General features: G+C 37.9%; 3 protein-coding genes across 3 annotated transcripts; all 3 read right to left on the bottom strand.

Annotated features, from left to right (window-relative positions):
- Positions 1 to 1,031: 1,031 nt before the first annotated feature.
- Positions 1,032 to 2,673, bottom strand: LOC121412866. The gene is made up of 2 exons (XM_041605628.1): positions 2,656 to 2,673; positions 1,032 to 1,985 (listed from the first exon to the last, which is right to left on the bottom strand). The coding sequence occupies exons 1-2, from the start codon at positions 2,671 to 2,673 to the stop codon at positions 1,032 to 1,034; spliced, it is 972 nt and encodes a 323-aa protein (XP_041461562.1).
- Positions 2,674 to 3,530: 857 nt separating this feature from the next.
- On the bottom strand, positions 3,531 to 11,086 carry LOC121412865 (serine/threonine-protein phosphatase 6 regulatory ankyrin repeat subunit A-like). The gene is made up of 5 exons (XM_041605626.1): positions 6,869 to 11,086; positions 6,036 to 6,103; positions 4,747 to 4,852; positions 4,041 to 4,481; positions 3,531 to 3,602 (listed from the first exon to the last, which is right to left on the bottom strand). The coding sequence occupies exons 1-5, from the start codon at positions 11,084 to 11,086 to the stop codon at positions 3,531 to 3,533; spliced, it is 4,905 nt and encodes a 1,634-aa protein (XP_041461560.1).
- Position 11,087: 1 nt separating this feature from the next.
- Positions 11,088 to 14,345, bottom strand: LOC121412864 (serine/threonine-protein phosphatase 6 regulatory ankyrin repeat subunit B-like). Its single transcript, XM_041605625.1, has one exon. The coding sequence runs from the start codon at positions 14,343 to 14,345 to the stop codon at positions 11,088 to 11,090; it is 3,258 nt and encodes a 1,085-aa protein (XP_041461559.1).
- Positions 14,346 to 22,802: the final 8,457 nt, after the last annotated feature.

The following is a 22,802-nucleotide window of genomic DNA, read 5'->3' as shown; positions in this document are numbered from 1 at the left end:
AAAGGTCACCTTTGGGTCACCTTGCCCTATCAAGTCTGTTTGCGTAAATGATTTTTTTAAGACTGTATAATGATGAAATACTGAATCGTATTTTGTACCTATATCACATGTAACATGCAAGTAAACAGAAAATAGTACCTTAATTCCATCCATGTTGGTTTGGAAATTATCTCGGCATATGATTGTAGAGTTCCAGTTATACAATATTTAGGAAATGTCCTGTTCGAAGGAAAACGTGTTATGATTTTCCAACGCCTCTTCATCAATAATGTGACGCAGTGTCGCTGTTTGTACTTTTTGAGTAATTTTTTTTCAAGTCTACTAGCCATGCTAGCCGTTAAATACAACTCAAAACGCTGTTTCCACCTCTTCCAATTATCTGTGATGTTGCCCTGTAGAGAAAAGGCTTCTGGTGTTCGCTTGCCAACCATTTTCACTAGATAACAGTCAGCTTTTAACGTATGACACCATGTAGAGTTCCAGTTGTACAATATTTAGGAGGCGTGAAAGACAAGTGTGTATAACTTGACTACATTATTGGAACTGAATTCATTTGTACGATTAACTTTCATTTTAGCATGGATAGAGAGAGTAATTCATCTCATTGGAATGTGTGGTCACCTGAGTCACCATCTTGCGATGTCTCACACAAAGAAGTTTCACAGAAATTGTCTAAAGTCATTTCACTTTAGCATACATGTAACAATAATTTTGTATCCATTAAAATGAGTTGTATTTCCAGTGTTAAAAAATCTTTATAGTAAATGAAGGAAATTAATATATTCACATCCATTGAGAAGCTTTAAATTTTACTTATAGCTAGGGATGGAAAAGACCGACTTAATCCTCATCAGAATGTAGGCATTTAATTCGATTCGATCTTCATATAACATTAGATTTTAATATTATATGTTTTCCAAAGTAAGATCCTAAATAAATTGTAATGATTGTTTTAAAGTTACTTTTGAAATTATACATTAGATGTGAAATAAAAATATTGAGTTCCCTTGTGAAATGATAGAGGTGCAAATTTAGTAGACAGAGTGAAGGGCGTAAATCAACGGGTATAAAAAGTATTTGAAAAGTGGAGGCTTGTGCCTACCAGCCCCGGAATCGATATCAAATTCTAGTTGGGTCTTTTGACTGGTTTCAAGATTGGTGTAAATAGGACTACTACTGCTGGTATCGGTAAGGGATTCAGGTATGTTCTGTGTTGTAGTACGTTTACCAGGCACACGACGTGGCCACCGGAAGTCATTGCACGTTGAAGCAATTGCGTCAGACTCTACTTCGTGTGAACAGCAAGAAAAAGTAGTGTCATGAAGAAGACAAAATGTACCACTTGTCGTTTGCCCGTTATCTGAGACTTCTTCAAGGATGTTAAGCTTTTGATCATTCTGGTAACATGACAGTGAGGTTCCTACACTTCCAGTAGTGGCTCGACAGCGTACTTCTCCATAAGCGCAGTTGTCATTTAAAGTAATGAAACATTTTGCTGATCCAGGTGGAACCTTTACAGTGACCTCCTTCTTAATAACTTCATGTCTTATGTCCCCTAGCTCGTGCCAGATTGCATCGAATATGTATCTATCCTGGTCTACAGTATCAACATCATCTATGAATAGATTTACGCAGCCTGTGTCTAAGCCCGTGACAGATGTCGTATATCTCGAAGACTGCGTTGAGCTTTTGAACCCATCTATCACATGCATTCCATTTACGCAAAATGGCTGATTTTGCGATTCGAACCGAACTTGAAAATATGGGATGTCCTGGGATGTATCATTATTGGACCATGGGAAATGGAATGGGACTACACCACGTCTACCCGCAAGCAAAGTTACCTTTTCCTTGAGACCGTTGCCTGCTACGTAAACTGGACATTCGGCAAGAAGGAAAGCTAAAGCTAAGACCATCTGAAGGAAAGTTTGTAAGATCATAAGAATTGAAGGGGGTCGACCTGTACATGTGTTTCGGTGTTTCGACTAGATATGAGGATTATGAAAAGAATGAAAAGAAGAATGATATCGTAAATGTTATCTTAAAGGGTTTTTTTTTAATATAACATATAGAATATACATATAATGTATAAAAATTGCCGTCTTTTGTAAGACACATTAATAATGACAATAATGATAACGTTTAATTTACCAAAGGTAGCCACTTCGGTAAGAAAAGGCTCTACATAACATAATATGATATTACCCTTCTCCAATCTATATGCTGAGTGCCTAGCAAAAAAGGCTGAACTCACGGCTTTCCGTTCATGAGGCGGCTGCTCTACTGCTGAACCACCATGCCCACACACCAATATAATTGCATTAGTTTCACAACCCTGAATGAAAACTATCAAGAATGTTGTTTTTGATTGAAATCAAAATCTTTGCCAATACGAGAGAAAGAAAATAACTAACTTTAAGATAAGATAAGATAGATAAGATATTTTATTTCAAAGTGCAAGAATATCATGGACATTGATTTCACCAGTACCAGTTGCATACAAGATTCTTTGCAAAATATCTTCACTATTTCATCGATTTTAAATGTGAGTCTTCGGTTTACCTTAATCATAAATTTGTTCTAATGAGAAGAAAATTGGTTTATACGTCAATATTGCATTATCATTTGTAGGTAAAGACAAAACTGATATCTTACCAAGATTCTCCATACCATGTTTGCAGGTGATGCTGTTATGTGGGAGACATACTGTTTACCGTAGAAGTTTTGATGAGCGACTGGAGGTGTCGATTTCGAGGTGCTGACATAAATATATTAATAAGAAAATAATGACCATTAAAAAACTCAAACGATTAATTACCAGCTGTTTAGAATGAGTAGAATCTTGTAAAAGTTAACCTGCGTCGACTGTAATTGCAAAAATGTCTAACATAAGATCGCGATAATTCTAACATCCTGACAAAATATGTTACAAATAACCCTTTCACATAATTATTTTATAATTGTAAAAAGTAATAGGATGTCGTGTGGATGATCTTACTTCTCAGTAGAGGATGCAACAGTTTACCCAGCCATTTGTGTGGTTTGTATTTTAATGCGTTTATTTGATTTTCTTATTATTTGTTAAACTCGCAAGTGAACATGATAAATGTCGTGCACTAGAATTCACTTCAAACTCTCGAAACTCACCCAATTAAAACCCACCACTGTTTTCTGATTTGATAAACGATTAATTGCCGGTTCGATCTTATAAATATTATCTTTTTTTGATTCGATAACCATGTTTTTATTTTTTTTTCTCCACGCTACATTGAATATTTATTATTTAGAAGTTTGATAATAATTACATGTTTACATACATCTTTATTTTATGTCCTTGGGCACCAGCCAATGTGAAGAACATCTCGACAGAATTGTTAAATTCTTTTAGGTGATCCCCAGGCACTGGCTGGTGCTGACTTTCGTATTTCTCTCGTTATGTTATATTGAATCTGTCATGTTTGTTACTAACTTGCCTCGAAATGAATCAAATAAATACAATAATTAATATTACTAATGTAATGAGTAGAACATTACCTGTTTGACTCCAATGAAGCCCTCTCAATGGAAGGATCCCTTCTTGTGATAATCGGTTTGGAACATTTCTAAAATAGTAAACAAGGTATAACAAATCACAATATCATGAAGAGGATACGTCCAAAACAATTAGACTCGGTCCGCAAAACAGTCATGATAGTGTTTATGAACTGAAAGATAGTTTAACATGAGTGCGTCATGTACGCGATATACCATAAAAATACATGGATTTTATTCAATGGAAAATACTATTTTTTCACTAGTATTGGATTTCATTTGTTTTGAAAAAGAAAATACGACAGATTATACCAACATGTTTTTAGTATATTTCATTCTTCTAACATTTATGTTTGACATCTTGATCCATATCATTAATGCAAAACTACTGTTCGATTTGATAACACAAGCAAAACAGTTTTTTAATCTTAAGAGCATCCAATCGTTTACTGCAATCGTGAACATATATAGTGATTGTAAGTGAAAGTATAAATAGCAAAAAAACTCACCCTCGTTTGTCCAATCTCTTCACCTAAGTGATGCCATATCGACCCTCCATTTTTTGAAAGCTCGGCACTAGTCATGACGGAGTTAAGAGTCCGTAGAAATGGTGGATCGTATCTGCTGTCCCATGTCTGATGTCCGGGGGATTTCGGAAGGTCATTTTTATTGGCTTCGTTATTTCTTGTCCTAGTTATGATGTCATCTACAGCTTCCAAGTGATCTTGTGTTTGATCCTGTCTGTTCGGAGTTTTCGGCTGGGCACCAACGAAAGGAGTACGATCGTCATTTGCGTCATCCTCATGATGATGGGTCCCTGTCGGAAGAGCTTTCAACGACTTTCTATCCCAACTTTCTTCTTCAGTTTCAGCGTGAATGAATGCATTCTCGTCATGAATAATGTGCACCTGGGGCTTAGATTTTTCTGTATGTGTTGTACATGACTGCGCCTGCAAGAAAGAGAGAAAAAATTGTCAAATTCCAAAGTGCCAGCATATACGTGTATCATGAACATTGATTTCCCTATACCAGTTATTTGCGCACAATATTCACAGCAAAATGTCTTCACAACGTCATCGATTTCAAATATCAGGCTTTTATTGTTTACTTCTGATTAGAAGGGAAATGGTTACTTTAAGATAATTACAATATCGTTATTTTTCATAGAAACAAATCTGTTTTATCAAATCTGCTTGTAAGGAGTGGATAACCTACCAAGAATTTCCAGTCAGCGTTGGCAGAAGTTGCTCCTATGTAGGCGAGGTGTTTTTTGTAGTAGACATCTTCATGATCAGTCGATGAGGGTTTTGATCTTAGGGCTCTGAGTTAGAAATGTATAAGTAAACGAAAAAGATTCAGCAGCACATAACCCCCCCCAAAAAAAAAAAAAAAGTTATCTATCAATAGTAAAATGAATGGAAACGTTGATAATTTAACGTGCGTTTGAAAGTTTTTAAGATAGAGGAATGTAATACATCAAACAATTATTTAATGAGAAATGTTATGAAATCAAGGTCAAATACGACTATAAAATGACATATCTAGATCTGGTACATCGTAATAAACTCATCTTTGTGAAACCATGAAATCTTAGCCGAAAAACCTATAATTCTGATGACCACTAAGACACCCGGGTCGTGTGGTTCAGTGGTTAGAGCATTAATCTCATAATCGCAAGGTTGTGAGTTTTAATCCCCACTCTGCCATTCTTTCCACTTTGATAAAAAAGACCCTAACATATATCTGTCGTCTAAAAGGTCAGCCACTATGACTGTTTTGCCTAGACGTAAAATAATTCCTTGATAATCATGATAATTGGCTATATACCAGCCTGGCGTTTACCAGCAAAATGCTGTCCTGTTGACCCGCTACGGGAGTTTACCATAAACAGAAATAAAAAGGCATATTTGGGAGAGTGTATCAATACTGCATGGAATTATGTGCTTATTTTGCTAATTTCTCAGCAATTACACATTTTCTCCAGAGCCATTTGGCACATATTCTTATTTTATTTACTCATTCACTTTGGTGTTCATTTTATTGGATTCTGTTCGAACTAAATTTGAGTTCCTTACCTTTAAACACGGTTTCTGCAGTGTGCAACATGAAAATGTCGTAATAAAACCCCTACAAATATGTATATAATAATAATAATAAAAATAATACCAACATGCTTATATAGCGCATATCACTGCCAAAGGCGTTCCCATGCGCTTCATTGGATATTATTATCCTGGCTTTAGCCCCGTAGCCTTTTACGGCGCGGTGGCATTTCAAGGAATAAATTTCTGCCAGGTACACACTTACCTCACCTGGGTCGAGTGCAGCACATTATAAATATTAATCAAAATTTACATTATACAAATTAAATGTGAACCAGTCCTCATCGGAAGAGACTATACTTTCAATGCTCAGTAAGATGTTCTAAGGGTTTACACAGTTTACATTTTGTTTCTAGTGGATATTTTAGTGGAGTTTTGTTCTAATGTAATTAGAAATATTACCTGTTTGACTCTGACGAAGCTCCATGAATGACACGATCATTTCTTGCAGTGATCAGACTTGGAGGGTTCTGTGAAAGAAAATAAATAATGTAAGAATTTCACGAAGATGATATATCCAAAACCATCAGACCTGAACAGAGAAGAGAAATGATCAGAAAGTTGTCTAAATTTCAAGAAAAATAATTAAGATTACAACATGAATTTCGATAAATATCCCACATATACATTTGTTAAGTTGGAAATAGTATTTTTCATGATTGGATTTAATTACTTGTTACGATTACCAGTTAAACACAGTCTCTTGTAAATTCAAATATGATTCCATTTAATAACACACATAAAAAAGTGATTACTAGTTTCAAAATCATTTGGTTATCCAAGCCTATACACTACACGAATGTGACCTGCCATCCCGAAACCAATATTAAGACACTAGTGAATATTCTTTATAAATAGTCAATATATAAATATGTTTCCGAAGAGAAAAGATGAGCTCCGCTGAATGAATATTTGTTATTTTACATACTGTCAAAATGAAGATAAAAACCAAGATTCAAAACTTTCTTTTACACCACTTTTTACGGTTTGTTTTTACCAATATTGCACATTGTGCACAACTCATATTAGAGTCAACCTTGTTTTCTCCATATTTTTAAGCTCTCATTGAATGAATTTATACGTGACATTATACAGTTGTATGAGTAAAGATACCAATTTAAAGCTTAGAATGGGCATTTTCAAGTTGAATAGAAATTTCAAACCCACTTTCGGTGGTTAATATTTGATTTGGGGGTTGCTATATAGATTCTAAAAAAATAGCGATAACAACTCACTCTGGTAAGTCCAATCTCTTCAGTTGGGAGATGCCATCTCGACCATGGGTCTTCTGAAATCTGCCCATTTGTCATAGAGTTGTTCAGGGTGTGTAGGAAGGGTGGGCCAAATCCGCTGTATTGCAGTTTCTGAGGTCCGAGTGAGACAGAGCGGCTTGTATCATTGACTCGGTTGTATTGTTTCCTAGTCGTGTTGTTTTGTACTGCGTCAATGTCATCCTGGGATGAACCATGTTCAGATTTCTCAGGAAATTTCGATTGGGCACCATAGAAAGGATTTGGCTCCAGATTGGCGCGACCCTCAACTTTATGAGCCACAGTGCTCAACGAGAGTTCAGCACACATCTCCTCTTTTATGCCAGCTTGCATGAAAGCATTGTCATCATAGATATTATGAACGTGTAGTTTGGATTGTTCTGCAAGTGTTGCAGATTCTGCTTGGATTGCAGTCCGATGACCTCTCTGTTGTTGATTTCGTGACGCAATTTGAGCAAAGGTGTTGGTAATCAATATTCCTTGTATTTGACGAGTAGAATGAGCTGTGTTTGGCGACGTCTGTATCGAAGTTATGCCATCCATATCCTTCATGTGTGCACCACGTACTGAAAGATACTTGACTACTTGTAGGTGACCTTCTTGTGCAGCGGCTTGGAGTGGCGTCCACCCATCTTCATCTTGTTTATTTACATTAGCATTGTTGAGAAGTAAGTATTCTACTATATCGATGTTACCGTTGTAACATGCTGCATGGAGCGGAGACTTCCCGCTTTCAGTCCCTTCGTTTACGCTGACTCCTTTGGACACGAGGAATTTCACTACGTCGATATGGTCGTATTGTGTTGCGATGTAAAGTGGAGTCATACCTTCATAACTTAAATAATTGGCTCCTTTAGCAATGAGAAATTTAACAACTTTCAACTGCCCTTCGATGATTGCCATGTTCAGTTGTGTCAGTCCATTTCTATCCGTCTTGTTTACATCAGAGTCTTGTTGAATAAAATACTCAACGATTTCAATGTTACCTTTACGGGCAGCAGCATGGAGAGCAATCATCCCTTTGTCATCAACCTCATTGACGTCAGCACCGTTAGATATCAAGAATCGGACGATATCTAAATGACCGGCTTGTGCTGCAATATAGAGTGGGGTCATTCCATCATACCTGTTCTGCTTGGCTCCTTTATCCATGAGATATTTGACAGCTTCTAGATGCCCTTTGTAAATAGCAGCATTGAATGGTGTCCAACCCTTTGTATAGGCCTTGTTCACATCAGACCCTTGTTCAATGAGATATTCAATGATCTTCATATTACCGCTAATAGCAGCACCGTGAAGAGGAATCCTTCCATTATCATCTTCTTCGTTAACATCAGATCCATTGGAAATGAAGTATTCCACTATATCGAAACGACCGAATTGAGCTGCGAAATAGAGAGGGGTCGCTCCATCATATCTGTTCTGCTTGGCTCCTTTATCGATGAGATATTTGACAGCTTCTAGATGCCCTTTGTAAATAGCAGCATTGAATGGTGTCCAACCCTTTGTATAGTCCTTGTTCACATCAGACCCTTGTTCAATGAGATATTCAATGATCTTCATATTACCACTGATAGCAGCACCGTGAAGAGGAATCCTTCCATTATCATCTTCTTCGTTAACATCAGATCCATTGGAAATGAAGTATTCCACGATATCGAAATGACCGAATTGAGCTGCAAAATAGAGAGGGGTCGCTCCATCATATCTGTTCTGCTTGGCTCCTTTATCGATGAGATATTTGACAGCTTCTAGATGACCGTATTGGATAGCAGCATTGAATGGTGTCCAACCCTTTGGATCAGCCTTGTTTACATCTGACCCTAACTCAATGAGATACTCCATGATCTTCATGTTACCATTGATAGCAGCTCCATGAAGAGGAATCATCACATCACCATGTTCTCCATTAACAGCAGCACCATTAGAAATGAAAAATTTCACGATATCTAAATGACCGAATTGAGCTGCAGCATAGAGTGGGGTCGCTCCATCATATCTGTTCTGCTTGGCTCCTTTATCGATGAGATATTTGACAGCTTCTAGATGACCGTATTGGATAGCAGCATTGAATGGTGTCCAACCCTTTGTATCAGCCTTGTTCACATCAGACCCTTGTTCAATGAGATATTCAATGATCTTCATATTACCACTGATAGCAGCACCGTGAAGAGGAATCCTTCCATTATCATCTTCTACATTAACATCAGATCCATTGGAAATGAAGTATTCCACTATATCGAAATGACCGAATTGTGCTGCAATATAGAGTGGGGTCATTCCATCATACCTGTTCTGCTTGGCTCCTTTATCCATGAGATATTTGACAGCTTCTAGATGCCCTTTGTAAATAGCAGCATTGAATGGTGTCCAACCCTTTGAATCGGCCTTGTTCACATCAGACCCTTGTTCAATGAGATATTCAATGATCTTCATATTACCACTGATAGCAGCACCGTGAAGAGGAATCCTTCCATTATCACCTTCTTCGTTAACAGCAGCACCATTAGAAATGAAGAATTTCACGATATCTAAATGACCGAATTGAGCTGCAGCATAGAGTGGGGTCGCTCCATCATATCTGTTCTGCTTGGCTCCTTTATCGATGAGATATTTGACAACTTCTAGATGACCGTATTGGATAGCAGCATTGAATGGTGTCCAACCCTTTGTATCAGCCTTGTTCACATCAGACCCTTGTTCAATGAGATATTCAATGATCTTCATATTACCACTGATAGCAGCACCGTGAAGAGGAATCCTTCCATTATCATCTTCTACATTAACATCAGATCCATTGGAAATGAAGTATTCCACTATATCGAAATGACCGAATTGTGCTGCAATATAGAGTGGGGTCATTCCATCATACCTGTTCTGCTTGGCTCCTTTATCCATGAGATATTTGGCAGCTTCTAGATGCCCTTTGTAAATAGCAGCATTGAATGGTGTCCAACCCTTTGGATCGGCCTTGTTCACATCAGACCCTTGTTCAATGAGATATTCAATGATCTTCATATTACCACTGATAGCAGCACCGTGAAGAGGAATCCTTCCATTATCATCTTCTTCGTTAACATCAGATCCATTGGAAATGAAGTATTCCACTATATCGAAATGACCGAATTTAGCTGCGAAATAGAGAGGGGTCGCTCCATAATATCTGTTCTGCTTGGCTCCTTTATCCATGAGATATTTGACAGCTTCTAGATGCCCTTTGTAAATAGCAGCATTGAATGGTGTCCAACCCTTTGGATCGGCCTTGTTCACATCAGACCCTTGTTCAATGAGATATTCAATGATCTTCATATTACCACTGATAGCAGCACCGTGAAGAGAAATCCTTCCATTATCATCTTCTTCGTTAACATCAGATCCATTGGAAATGAAGTATTCCACTATATCGAAATGACCGAATTTAGCTGCGAAATAGAGAGGGGTCGCTCCATAATATCTGTTCTGCTTGACTCCTTTATCGATGAGATATTTGACAACTTCTAGATGACCGCATTGGATAGCAGCATTGAATGGTGTATAACCCTTTGTATCAGCCTTGTTCACATCAGACCCTTGTTCAATGAGATATTCAATGATCTTCATATTACCACTGATAGCAGCACCGTGAAGAGGAATCCTTCCATTATCATCTTCTTCGTTAACATCAGATCCATTGGAAATGAAGTATTCCACTATATCGAAATGACCGAATTTAGCTGCGAAATAGAGAGGGGTCGCTCCATAATATCTGTTCTGCTTGGCTCCTTTATCGATGAGATATTTGACAGCTTCTAGATGCCCTTTGTAAATAGCAGCATTGAATGGTGTCAAACCATTTGGATCAGCCTTGTTTACATCAGACCCTTGTTCAATGAGATACTCCATGATCTTCATGTTACCATTGATAGCAGCTCCATGAAGAGGAATCATCCCATAATCATCTTCTTCATTAACATCAGCGCCATTTGAGATGAAGAATTTCGCGATATCTAAATGGTCGGATTGAGCTGCAGCATACAGTGGGGTCATTCCATCATACCTGTTCTGCTTGGCTCCTTTATCTATGAGATATTTGACAGCATCTAGATGACCGTATTCAATAGCAGCATTGAATGGTGTCCATCCCTTTGGATCAGCCTTGTTCACATCTGACCCTTCTTGAATAAGATACTCCAGCATCTTCATATTACCACTGATAGCAGCACCGTGGAAGAGGAATCCTTCCATTATCATCTTCTTCATTAACATCAGATCCTTTGGAAATGAAGAATATCACGATACCTAAACAGCCGAATGCAGCTGCAGCATATACTAGGGTCATTCCATCATACATGTTCTGCTTGGCTCCTTTATCTATGAGATATTTTACAACTTCTAGATGACCGTAATGGATAGCAGCATTGAATGGTGTCCAACCCTTTGTATCAGCCTTGTTCACATCAGACCCTTGTTCAATGAGATGTTCAATGATCTTCATATTACCACTGATAGCAGCACCGTGAAGAGGAATCCTTCCATTATCATCTTCTTCGTTAACATCAGATCCATTGGAAATGAAGTATTCCACTATATCGAAACGACCGAATTGAGCTGCGAAATAGAGAGGGGTCGCTCCATCATATCTATTCTGCTTGGCTCCTTTATCGATGAGATATTTGACAACTTCTAGATGACCGCATTGGATAGCAGCATTGAATGGTGTCCAACCCTTTGTATCAGCCTTGTTCACATCAGACCCTTGTTCAATGAGATATTCAATGATCTTCATATTACCACTGATAGCAGCACCGTGAAGAGGAATCCTTCCATTATCATCTTCTTCGTTAACATCAGATCCATTGGAAATGAAGTATTCCACTATATCGAAACGACCGAATTGAGCTGCAGCATACAGTGGGGTCATTCCATCATACCTGTTCTGCTTGGCTCCTTTATCTAGGAGATATTTGACAGCTTCTAGATGACCGTATTGAATAGCAGCATTGAATGGTGTCCAACCCTTTGTATCAGCCTTGTTCACATCTGACCCTTGTTGAATGAGATACTCCATGATATCTAGATGGCCTCTACTAGCAGCACCATGAAGAGGAATCCTCCAATTAACATCTTCATTAACAGCAGCACCATTAGAAATGAAGAATTTCACGATATCTAAATGACCTAATTGAGCTGCAGCATAGAGTGGGGTCGCTCCATCATATCTGTTCTGCTTGGCTCCTTTATCGATGAGATATTTGACAGCTTCTAGATGACCGTATTGGATAGCAGCATTGAATGGTGTCCAACCCTTTGGATCAGCCTTGTTCACATCAGACCCTTGTTCAATGAGATATTCCATGATCTTCATGTTACCACTGATAGCAGCACCGTGAAGAGGAATCCTTCCATTATCATCTTCTTCGTTCACATCAGCGCCATTGGTAATGAAGTATTCCACGATATCGAAATGACCGAATTCAGCTGCAAAACAGAGAGGGGTCGCTCCATAATATCTGTTCTGCTTGGCTCCTTTATCGATGAGATATTTGACAGCTTCTAGATGACCGTATTGAATAGCAGCATGGAATGGTGTATAACCCTTTGGATCAGCCTTGTTTACATCTGACCCTAACTCAGTGAGATACTCCATGATCATTATATGACCATTGATAGCAGCTCCATGAAGAGGAATCATCCCATAATCATCTTCTTCATTAACATCAGCGCCATTTGAGATGAAGAATTTCGCGAAATCTAAATGGCCGGATTCAGCTGCAGCATACAGTGGGGTCATTCCATCATATCTGTTCTGCTTGGCTCCTTTATCGATGAGATATTTGACCGCTTCTAGATGACCGTATTCAATGGCAGCATGGAATGGTGTATAACCCTTTGGATCAGCCTTGTTTACATCTGACCCTAACTCAATGAGATACTCCATGATCTTCATGTTACCATTGATAGCAGCTCCATGAAGAGGAATCATCCCATAATCATCTTCTTCATTAACATCAGCGCCATTTGAGATGAAGAATTTCGCGAAATCTAAATGGCCGGATTCAGCTGCAGCATAAAGTGGGGTCATTCCATCATACCTGTTCTGCTCGGCTCCTTTATCTAGGAGATATTTGACAGCTTCTAGATGACCGTATTCAATGGCAGCATGGAATGGTGTATAACCCTTTGGATCAGCCTTGTTTACATCTGACCCTAACTCAATGAGATACTCCATTATCTTCATGTTACCATTTATAGCAGCTACATGAAGAGGAATCATCCCATAATGATCTTCTTCATTCACATCAGCGCCATTGGAAATGAAGAATTTCACGATATCTAAATGGCCGGATTGAGCTGCAGCATACAGTGGGGTCATTCCATCATATCTGTTCTGCTTGGCTCCTTTATCTAGGAGATATTTGACAGCTTCTAGATGACCGTATTCAATGGCAGCATGGAATGGTGTATAACCCTTTGGATCAGCCTTGTTTACATCTGACCCTAACTCAGTGAGATACTCCATGATATCTAGATGGCCTTCACTAGCAGCACCATGAAGAGGAATCATCCCATTATCGTCAACTTCATTCACATCAGCGCCATTGGAAATGAAATATTCCACGATATCTAAATGACCGAATTGAGCTGCAGCATAGAGTGGGGTCATTCTATCATATCTGTTATGCTTGGCTCCTTTATCTAAGAGATATTTAACAGCTTGTAGATGCCCTTTGTAAATGGCAGCATTGAATGGTGTCCAACCCTCTGTATCACCTTTGTTTATATCTGACCCTTCTGCAATAAGACTGTCTATGATATTGGAATACCCTTCTAGTGCTGCTTTATGAAGGGGTGTCTGACCCATGTCACATTCAACACTTGGATCCGCTCCATGTAGGATGAGGAAATCAACGACGTCTTCATGTCCCTCTTGAGCTGCAGCATGAAGAGGTCGAAGCCCTCCCTTGCTTGGTTTATCCAGGTTTGCTTCCTGTGAAATTAGACCCTCAACCTCATTGAGGTTTCCCTCTAAAGCTGCTTTGTAAAGTGGTGTGTATCCTTCATCATCCATCTTGTCTATGTCATGATTGAGTGGCAGATCGTGTGTAGACCAATTGGCATCACTAGAGGATATTTCTCCGAGGAGTGTTTTGTATGCTGTATCCCAATCTTCCAAAGCATTAATACTGTCGTTGTCTAAGACTTTGGTGATATCTAATGTTTGCAACCTGCATTCCTTTAGTTGGGTACACATATCATCTGATTTCGAAGAGTTGGTTGTGAAAGATGCAGGTTTGCTGTTTAACATCTCTTTCTGTCTGTAAGAATTGTTGGACAATACAATATCGCCCCCATCTGTATTATCTTGTTGTGGTGTCGTTTGTTCAGAAATGGAAACTACAGAGGTATTTTGTGATGACATGTTCTCTTTTGGAGTGATCAACGAGGTGTCCGTTGCGCCCATCCTGTAAGAAACAGATATTATTCTCGGTCTAGTTCAAGTGAGGTGAAAATGTACAACTCCTTATCAATGAACGTATTATTATTCATTATGCACTATATGTCACTGGAAAAATCAGATTATAGTGACTGATAAGAAAATAAGCTAGTCACTTGACTAAGTCGTTTGGAATGTAATAGAAGTGGTAATAACATGTAATTGTGACATAATGTTCATGGTATCCCCATAGTAGGAAGCTGAAGTAGTGTTTGAATAAAAATAACAAATAACAATTTCGCCACTCGCCACAGAGAGATGATTATGAGCATTATGCTATATGAATAACGACTTAAACACGCCAAATTTTCATTATTTGGTATTCGTAGTTCTAAAGATTATAATAATAATCTTTATACTTGCTTATATATAGCGCTTAATACTTACTTTGTCAGAATCTCTAAGCGCTCTACAGTATATGCAGCATAATTACCCTGGCTTTAGCAGTGCAGCTATTACGCGCGCTGCGTTTCAAGGAATAAATTCCTGCCATATTATTTTCTCTCTTTTTTTGGGCGGGGGCGGCTCACTGTCAGATTAAAGTAAGGAGTATATTTATCATAACATGTTTCTTTTCGTGATATGGTTAAAGATTACAACTACAAAAAACATCAAAATTGATACAAGTTGGGTCATTGAAAAAAAGATGTCTGAAACAGCTTGTCACGCATGCATTTCGCGATTCATTATAACTGCAGCGCTGACTTTGAAAATAAATAAGTTCAATAATTATTCACAAAAACGCCATAATAATGAAATAAAATACTACATATAGGTTCATTGACCCTGATTGACGTTTGCCTCGATCATGTGACTGAACCCTTGTGCAAGAAGATCAGTGGTATTTACCCCTATCTTCATAATTCATGAAATGTATTCTTGCAGTTTAAAAGTTGTGATGGCATTTTAACAATATCCCCAACATGGTCAAAACTCATTGACCTTAAATGACCTCTGACTTTTTCATGTGACCTAAAACTCATGAAACACGATAAGTGATACTCACACTTTTTATACCTAGTTTTTTTTAACTAGGTTCATATACTCTTTAAGTCATGATGGAATTCAAAAACATAACCTTGGTTACGATTATGTTGTTGATTACTCCAACATAGTCAAGTTCATTTACCCTTAAATGTCTTATAACCCTCATCATGAGACCTGAAACTCATTTAACACGATCAGGGATTCTTAATTACTCTTGTGTCAAGTTTCATGAGCTAAATCCGTATACTGTCAGACTTATGATGACATTCCAAACCGTAACATTAGCTAAGATTTCGTTTTCGATTACCCAAACAAGTTCTAAGATCATTGACCGTAAATGACCTTTAACTTTGACATGTGGTCAGAAACACATCCAGGATAACGTGTATGTCCAAGTTTAATGACCTAGTTCTATATACGTCAGAAGCTATGATGACATTTAAAAACGTAACATTGGTTAAGACGTCGATGTTTTTTCCCAAACTTGGTCTTGGTCCATTTGACCTTTGACTTTTGACCTTGATCATGTAACCTGAAACTCATGGAGATTTTTCAGTATCTTATTACTAAATTCGATAAAATAGGTCCATTAACTTTTTAGGTTACGAAGTCATTTAAAACAAGTGGATTGCGTCAGGCTCTCTCGCCTGCATTACACGATTCAATATAGCAGCAGTGCTGACTTTGAAAACAACTATTGAATAAATATTCACAAAAAACACCTTTCATGTGATAATAAAATGACGTTATCATTCATCCTAACAGGCGCGTAGCCAGGGGGGAGGGCGGTGGGGGCAGTCGCCTTTTTTTAAAAGGGGTGATTTTTATCTTTCTCTTTTGACTCCTGAGAAGTTTTAAAAGGGGGTTATAAAATATCTTGAATAACATAGAAAATAATCCCGGGAACAAATTCTTGAAATTCCTGCTAGTTTTGAAAGCTCATTCAAGATTAGTTCAATTTGAAAGAAAAGTTCGGACCTTTTGTTGGAATGAAAGCTCATATGAGATAGGGGGTACATTGAGCAGTGTTCAGGATTTAGGGGGGTCTCCAAGGCAGAAAAGCCCGCGAAAAGCCTTCGATAGGGGGTGCTTTCAAAGGAGGGAACGAGCATGGGCGTACCATAAATAACACCGAGTGTGGGGGGGGGGGCCTGAAACTCGCGCATGATGTTCAGTGATACTTATCTCCAAGTTTCACTAGGTTCAAAGTTTTTACAACGGCACATTTTGGCAAATTGCACATTTTGGTAATTTAACAAAATGTACTATTAACTAAATGGGCCCTAACTACGTAACTGAGCCATTTTGGTACATATACCATGTTTACCAAAATGTGCAGGCATTCAACACATTTCGGTAACTTCGGGGATTGTTCGCTCTGTTGTCTGTGCTCACTCATTGAATTACAAAATACAAAATTCCCTGTAACTATAAAAGGAGGTCTTTATTTCCTAAAACCACATCGGCTGAACTCATTTGGTTTACCATAAATTTTGTCTAATCGCCACTTAATTGGTGTAAGATCTACATGGTCTACGACCCTCCTTTGCCGGTTTATATCCCACACGTCCAATGCAATTTCATCCAATAACCATGACGTCTAATGCCATTCGGTCCAATATCATTTCGTTCATTGGCCATTTCGTCCAATAACCAGTTAGTCAAGTTTATGGGCCACTTCGTCTAAATGCCACTTCGCCCAATAATCACTTCGCCCAATAGCCATTTCGTCTAATAGCAAAATGGACCAAAAGCGACTTCGTCTAATAGCCATTTGATAGCATTTCGTTTCGTCCATTTGGTCAGATTTCCCTTAATACCTACTTTGCCCAATAGACAGTTGGTCTAATACCGACTCGGTAGGCATACAACTGACAGTTGGGTCAATACCCACAAAGTCCAATGCCCGTTTGGTCTAATATTTGTATAAATATTTTCAATCACATGGTAATAACAGGTGTGCACACCCCTTGGCTCTTGCCTTACACGCACCCCCCCCCCCCCGACACACACATTCATCCCTTTTTGTGAACACTGCAAACCTTCCTAGTACAAATATAGAATCTGCAATAATTCTCTCTCCAGATCTCAAAATTGATGATGGAATTATTTTCACAAAAATATTTCTCGCTTGCCTTTTGTTACAAATGCAGAAACAAAACAAGATCAACTAGAACTGCAATCGTTTTAGAACGATGTGCATGCATTGAAGCGCATGCTTTGAAAGAGGGCAGAAACATAAGGAGATAGAATAAAAACTCTAGATGATATACATTTTCAAATATTAGACGGCGCTATTTCATAAAGAAATGGTCACTGATGCGGATTATGTGAAATGATACAATTGGAAGACCCTGAAAATACGAGACCAAAATGAATTAAAACAAGGAAGTATTTTCCAACTTTGCAATAGAGGGTAATATTTTAAAGGCAATGGTCACTGATGCGTAACGAACCAGTGAATTATGAAAGATGTTACCATTAGCAAGCCCTGAAAATATCAGAACAAAATGAATGAAAACAGGGAAGTAATGGCTATTTTACTATTTTCCACTTTTCAATAGAGGGCGCTATTCATTAAGGTAATGGTCACTGATGCTTAAAAACGTTTTAATGATGAGGGATCATAGGTAAACCCTGAAAATATGAGACCAAAATGATTGAAAACAAGAAAGTTATGGCCATGTTACTATTTTCGACTTTTCAGTAGAGAGCGCTATTTCATGAAGTTATTGGTCACTGATGCGTAAAAAAGACATATGGATTATGAGGAATGATACAATAAACATACCCTGGAAATATGAGACCGAAATGAATGAAAACAAGGAACTTATGGCCATTTTGATATTTCTTTAATTTGCCATAAAGGGCGCTATTTTTAAATGTAATGGTCACTGATGCGTAAGAAGCCTATAGATTACAAGGAATGATGTCATAAGCCAACCCTGAAAATATATATATAAATATATATATTGCCATTTTGCTATTTGTTGACTTTGCAATAGAGGGTGCTATTTCTAAATTTAAAATAATCATTGATGCGTAAAAGTTTGTGGAATTGTGAAGGATGAAGCCATTAGTGAACCATAAAAATATGAGACGGAAATAATAAAAACAAGGAAGTTATGGCTATTTTACGATTTTCCAACTTTGCAATATAGGGCACTATTTGTAAAGGTAATGGTCACTGATGCGTAACGAACCATAGGCAAATTCTGAAAATATGAGACCTAAATTGATGTAAACGAGGAAGTTAGGGCAATTTTGAATTTTGAGACTTTTCAATAGAGGGCGCTATTTCTAAGGTAATCGTCACTGATGCATAACAAAGCAGTGAGTTATAGAGAATATTACCAGAAGCAAAGTCTAGAAATAAAGAGACCAAAATCAATGAAAACAAGGAAGTTAGGGCAATTTTGAATTTTGAGACTTTTAAATAGAGGGCGCTATTTCTAAAGTTAATGATTACTGATGCGTAAAAAAATATGGTATTTGAGGGATGATACCATAGGCAGACCCTGAAAATATGAGACCAAAATGATTGAAAACAAAGAAGTTATTGCCATTTCACGATTTGTTGACTTTGCAATAGAGGGCGCTATTTGTAAATTTAATGGTCACTAATGCGTACAAATTTGTTGAATTGTGAAGGATGATACCATTACTCAACCATGAAAATATGAGACGGAAATAAATAAAAACAAGGAATTTATGGCTATTTACTCTTTTCTTAATTTGCATTTCAATAAATATGAACATTTTGAACGTAGACTATTTTGGATTTGAATTTAGGGCAAGAAGGCGGCATTTTGAAGGGCAAGTCGTATTTTTATATAAAAAAGAAACTCCTAAACAATCTACTGCTTTGTTAGAAGTCTGTTGCATGCATGATACGGGAGTTAGGACGGGATTAGGAATGGTATGCAAATGGACTTTAAATTTACAAAATGGCGCCTGGATGGTCATGCATGAGTGATTTTGGAAATCGGAAGACAAGATGCACAACTAGAGATGCTGGAAAACATGTCTACCAAATTTGGATGAATTTGGACGAGGGACGGAGCCAGGGCAGAGCTAACAAAACCTACGTGTTAAACGAATGGGATTTTGTGGAAGAAGCAGACAGAAGAAGACGACGGAATAGGAATACGGAGCAATAACAGAGCATTGTCGCCATTGGGCGTCAATGCAAAAAGTGTTACATATTCCATTGATTACAAATACATAAATACTTCTAATTCCAAGTTCAAATTGACTTACTAGCTTAGAAAGAGAAAGGGTGATATGAAACAATTTTAAAAACGCAATTCAAAACAAAACGAGACAGTTCCTCGAAAATATAAATAATTCATAAAGATATTACTCAGGCCAATGTCATCAGAGTCATAAAATAGAACCTTAGCTATTATATAAAAATGAGGAAAACAAATAATTGAATTTCCAAAATTATGACAACATTCAATGGATAGCTCTGTACACAAAGGAAAGGGAAAAAAAGGGGAGAGAGATTAATACATGTATTTGTTTTTTGTTTTGGTTTATTCTCATAAATTACAAGAATTAAGCCATATGCATGCAGATATGAATAAAATTTAAGTTTTGCTTACACATTACTTGAAGGACAAATTTCATTTGATTATATATTCATAATAAATTGTAACACCAAAAAGTGCTTAAAGGTTGAGAAACTGTGCATTAACTAAATGCGTCGCAGAGACCGTTATCAAAACCATGCTAACAAATCATAATTTGAATGATATATTGTGGGGTCAATCCGCACCTGCCCCCGTCATAGTCATTGGACCAATTGGATATTAGACCAACTTTCAATTGAACCAAGTGGGTACTGGACCAATTGTTAATTGGATCAACTGTCAATTGAACAATCTGACAATCGAATGAAGGTGCCACGAGCCTAATTACATCAGGAGGGCTCAAGATATTCGTTCGACCCAACCCATTCGAATTTTTCTCAGTTTGATGTTGCTGATTGACAAACATGTATGAATAGGATTTAAAATCTAACACTGATTCTAGAAATGGTAACTACTGAACTTCCTTCGCTCAAATTGGGAAGATAAATAAGTGACTTGGAACTATTTTTTGACTGGCGGACTAATTAGGGCTATTTTACTGTTTCAGTCGATGAATTTGATCCATTCATAGTTATCTTCATAAATGGCGATTTATTTTCAAAATGAGCTGGCTACGGTACCCTTTCCTGGTCAGATATGGAATGCCAGATATATATCCTATCCAATGGTAGTAAACAATCCACCCTCTAATTTTACATTTATTTTTCATGAACTTTTCAAAAGTGCCAATTTAACACACAAGTCTATGGGGAATGTTTTACGCGCGTGACACCTGAAGTTAGACGAATTCGCTGTTGGACGAAGTGACTTTGGCCCAACGGGCTTTTGGACGAAGTGTCTATTAAATGAAGTGGCTCCAAAAGGATGTGGCTAATGCAGGATATTGCTCATTATAAACGAAGTGGCATAACCAAAATGTGCAGGCACATCACGGCATAATTGCTACTTTTAGTGACAAAAAAAAAAATCCCATCAGGTATAGGTGTACTATCATAACTATCGGCATATTCTGGTAACAAGTTTCCTTTCTCAAAATTCGCAGTTGCCAAAATGTGGCGTAACAGTCATTCAACAAATTCCCACACGTGGCTAAAGTAAATTCAATAACCTGTAACCTTAGTCATGTGAGTTCAGGGCGTTTAGTGATACACCATTATCCTAATTTCTAAGTTTCATAAACTAAACCTTATAGGTTGAAGATTTAAATGTTGACGACGCCTATATTCTCGCTCTGCTATGCAGGCAAGACAAACACTTAGCCGAAGATAAGACTTCAACGTCGCCTTGCTGGTGTCTGGAAAGCGGTGTTACAACCGATAATGTCGCACCAACGCATAATGTCGCAGCAACGCATAATGTCGCAATCTGCGACATTATGCCAAGAGCGTCCGACGCATAATGTCGCAGTCAACGCATAATGTCGTAGTTTTTCTAACGCATAATGTCACATGTCGCAACGCATAATGTCACAGCGGTATTTTCTTCAGGACTCGAGCTACAGATAAGATATAAAACATGATTTTACTGAGTATTTTGAGACACGAAAAAGAGTATGAAATTATTTTGAAATCAGGATTACTCTTTGTATGGATATTTGTCGCTTTATTACCATTTCGTCTACTGCCTTTTCCCCACTATCGCATGGTCTGATATCATTTCGTCTACCATTAGTTAGTCAACTATCAACATAGTCCAATAGCCATTTCGTCTAATTACCATCTCGTCTAATAGCCAGTTGGTCTAATAGCCGTTGTGTTTATTATCATTTAGTCTAATTGTATTTTTTTCAGTTGGTCCAATATCCATTTTGTCCAATATCATTACGCCTATTACCTTTTGGTCTAATAACCACTTGGTGTACTCTCATTTTCGTCCATGTTCCATTTGGTCTAACTTCAGTTGGTTCGCTATCACTTTGTCTAAATCCATTTTGGCTAACACTCATTTGGTATCGTTGCCACGGGTCCAATCACCAATAGGTCCAATCATTGGTTCTAGGACAATTACCCCACGGACAATCACCCTTCCGGACAACTAATCCCTGACAAGTTTACCCACCCGAGGACAATTACCCCCTGGACAATTACCCCTGAGGAAAATTACCCCCCGAGGACAATTACCCACTGAGGACAATTTCATCCCGGACAATTACCCCCTGGACAATTACTCCCGGACACAACTCCCTGTAAAACTACCCCCGAGGACGATTACCCCCTGAGGACAATTATCCCCCCGGACAACTACCCCCTAGGGCAATTTCCCCCCGGACATTTACCCCCTGAACAACTACCCCCCGATGACAATTACCCTTAGGAAAATTAACCCCCCCCCCCCCGAGGACAATTACCCCCGGATAATTACCCCAGAGGACAATACCAACGGGAACAATTATCCTGCCCCGGGGACAATAACCCCCTAGACAAAAGGAGTGCATAGAGTTTAATATGGCCTAAATTGTAAGATTACAAGGCGTTCTTAATATCTTTGCAATTTTTTTGTTGCTTTCTGTATTAAAACTAAAGCCACATCTTAATCTGGAATGTGCTCCAATCGTTTCATAATTCTTAGCTTCTTGTTAGATGAATTGTTTTAAAATAACAGGTTTATATGTTCTTCTTGTCAATAGTATAGTGTTGATGGTTTGCGTTAACGACTTTCAATATTTCTACCTGTGCAGGTGTCTTTTTAATGTTTTATCTATTTTCCTGATTTTTTCCTGAAATTAAACCCCAAATGAATCAAGAAAAAATCAGATCAGTTGGAATCAGAGAAATTAGGCATTTGTGATTATTATGTCTAATCGTGTCTTTTCATGAATGTTCAATTGTTCTATGAAAACTTA

The sequence above is a fragment of the Lytechinus variegatus genome, chromosome 4, assembly GCF_018143015.1.
Source record: "Lytechinus variegatus isolate NC3 chromosome 4, Lvar_3.0, whole genome shotgun sequence".
Classification (NCBI taxonomy): domain Eukaryota; kingdom Metazoa; phylum Echinodermata; class Echinoidea; order Temnopleuroida; family Toxopneustidae; genus Lytechinus; species Lytechinus variegatus.
Note: the sequence above shows the minus strand (reverse complement) of the source record. Positions and strands in the feature narration are given on the sequence as shown.

Bases quoted from the DNA above. Each gene is read 5' to 3' on its own strand.
- LOC121412865 (XM_041605626.1), bottom strand. From the start codon at position 11,086: ATGAAGATGCTGGAGTATCTTATTCAAGAAGGGTCAGATGTGAACAAG. The intron at 4,482-4,746 runs GTAGGTTATCCA...TCTTTCTTGCAG, and splicing joins ACGCTGACTGGAAATTCTTG to GCGCAGTCATGTACAACACA. The intron at 3,603-4,040 runs GTGAGTTTTTTT...TTACTATTTTAG, and splicing joins AAGAGATTGGACAAACGAGG to AAATGTTCCAAACCGATTAT.
- LOC121412864 (XM_041605625.1), bottom strand. From the start codon at position 14,345: ATGGGCGCAACGGACACCTCGTTGATCACTCCAAAAGAGAACATGTCA.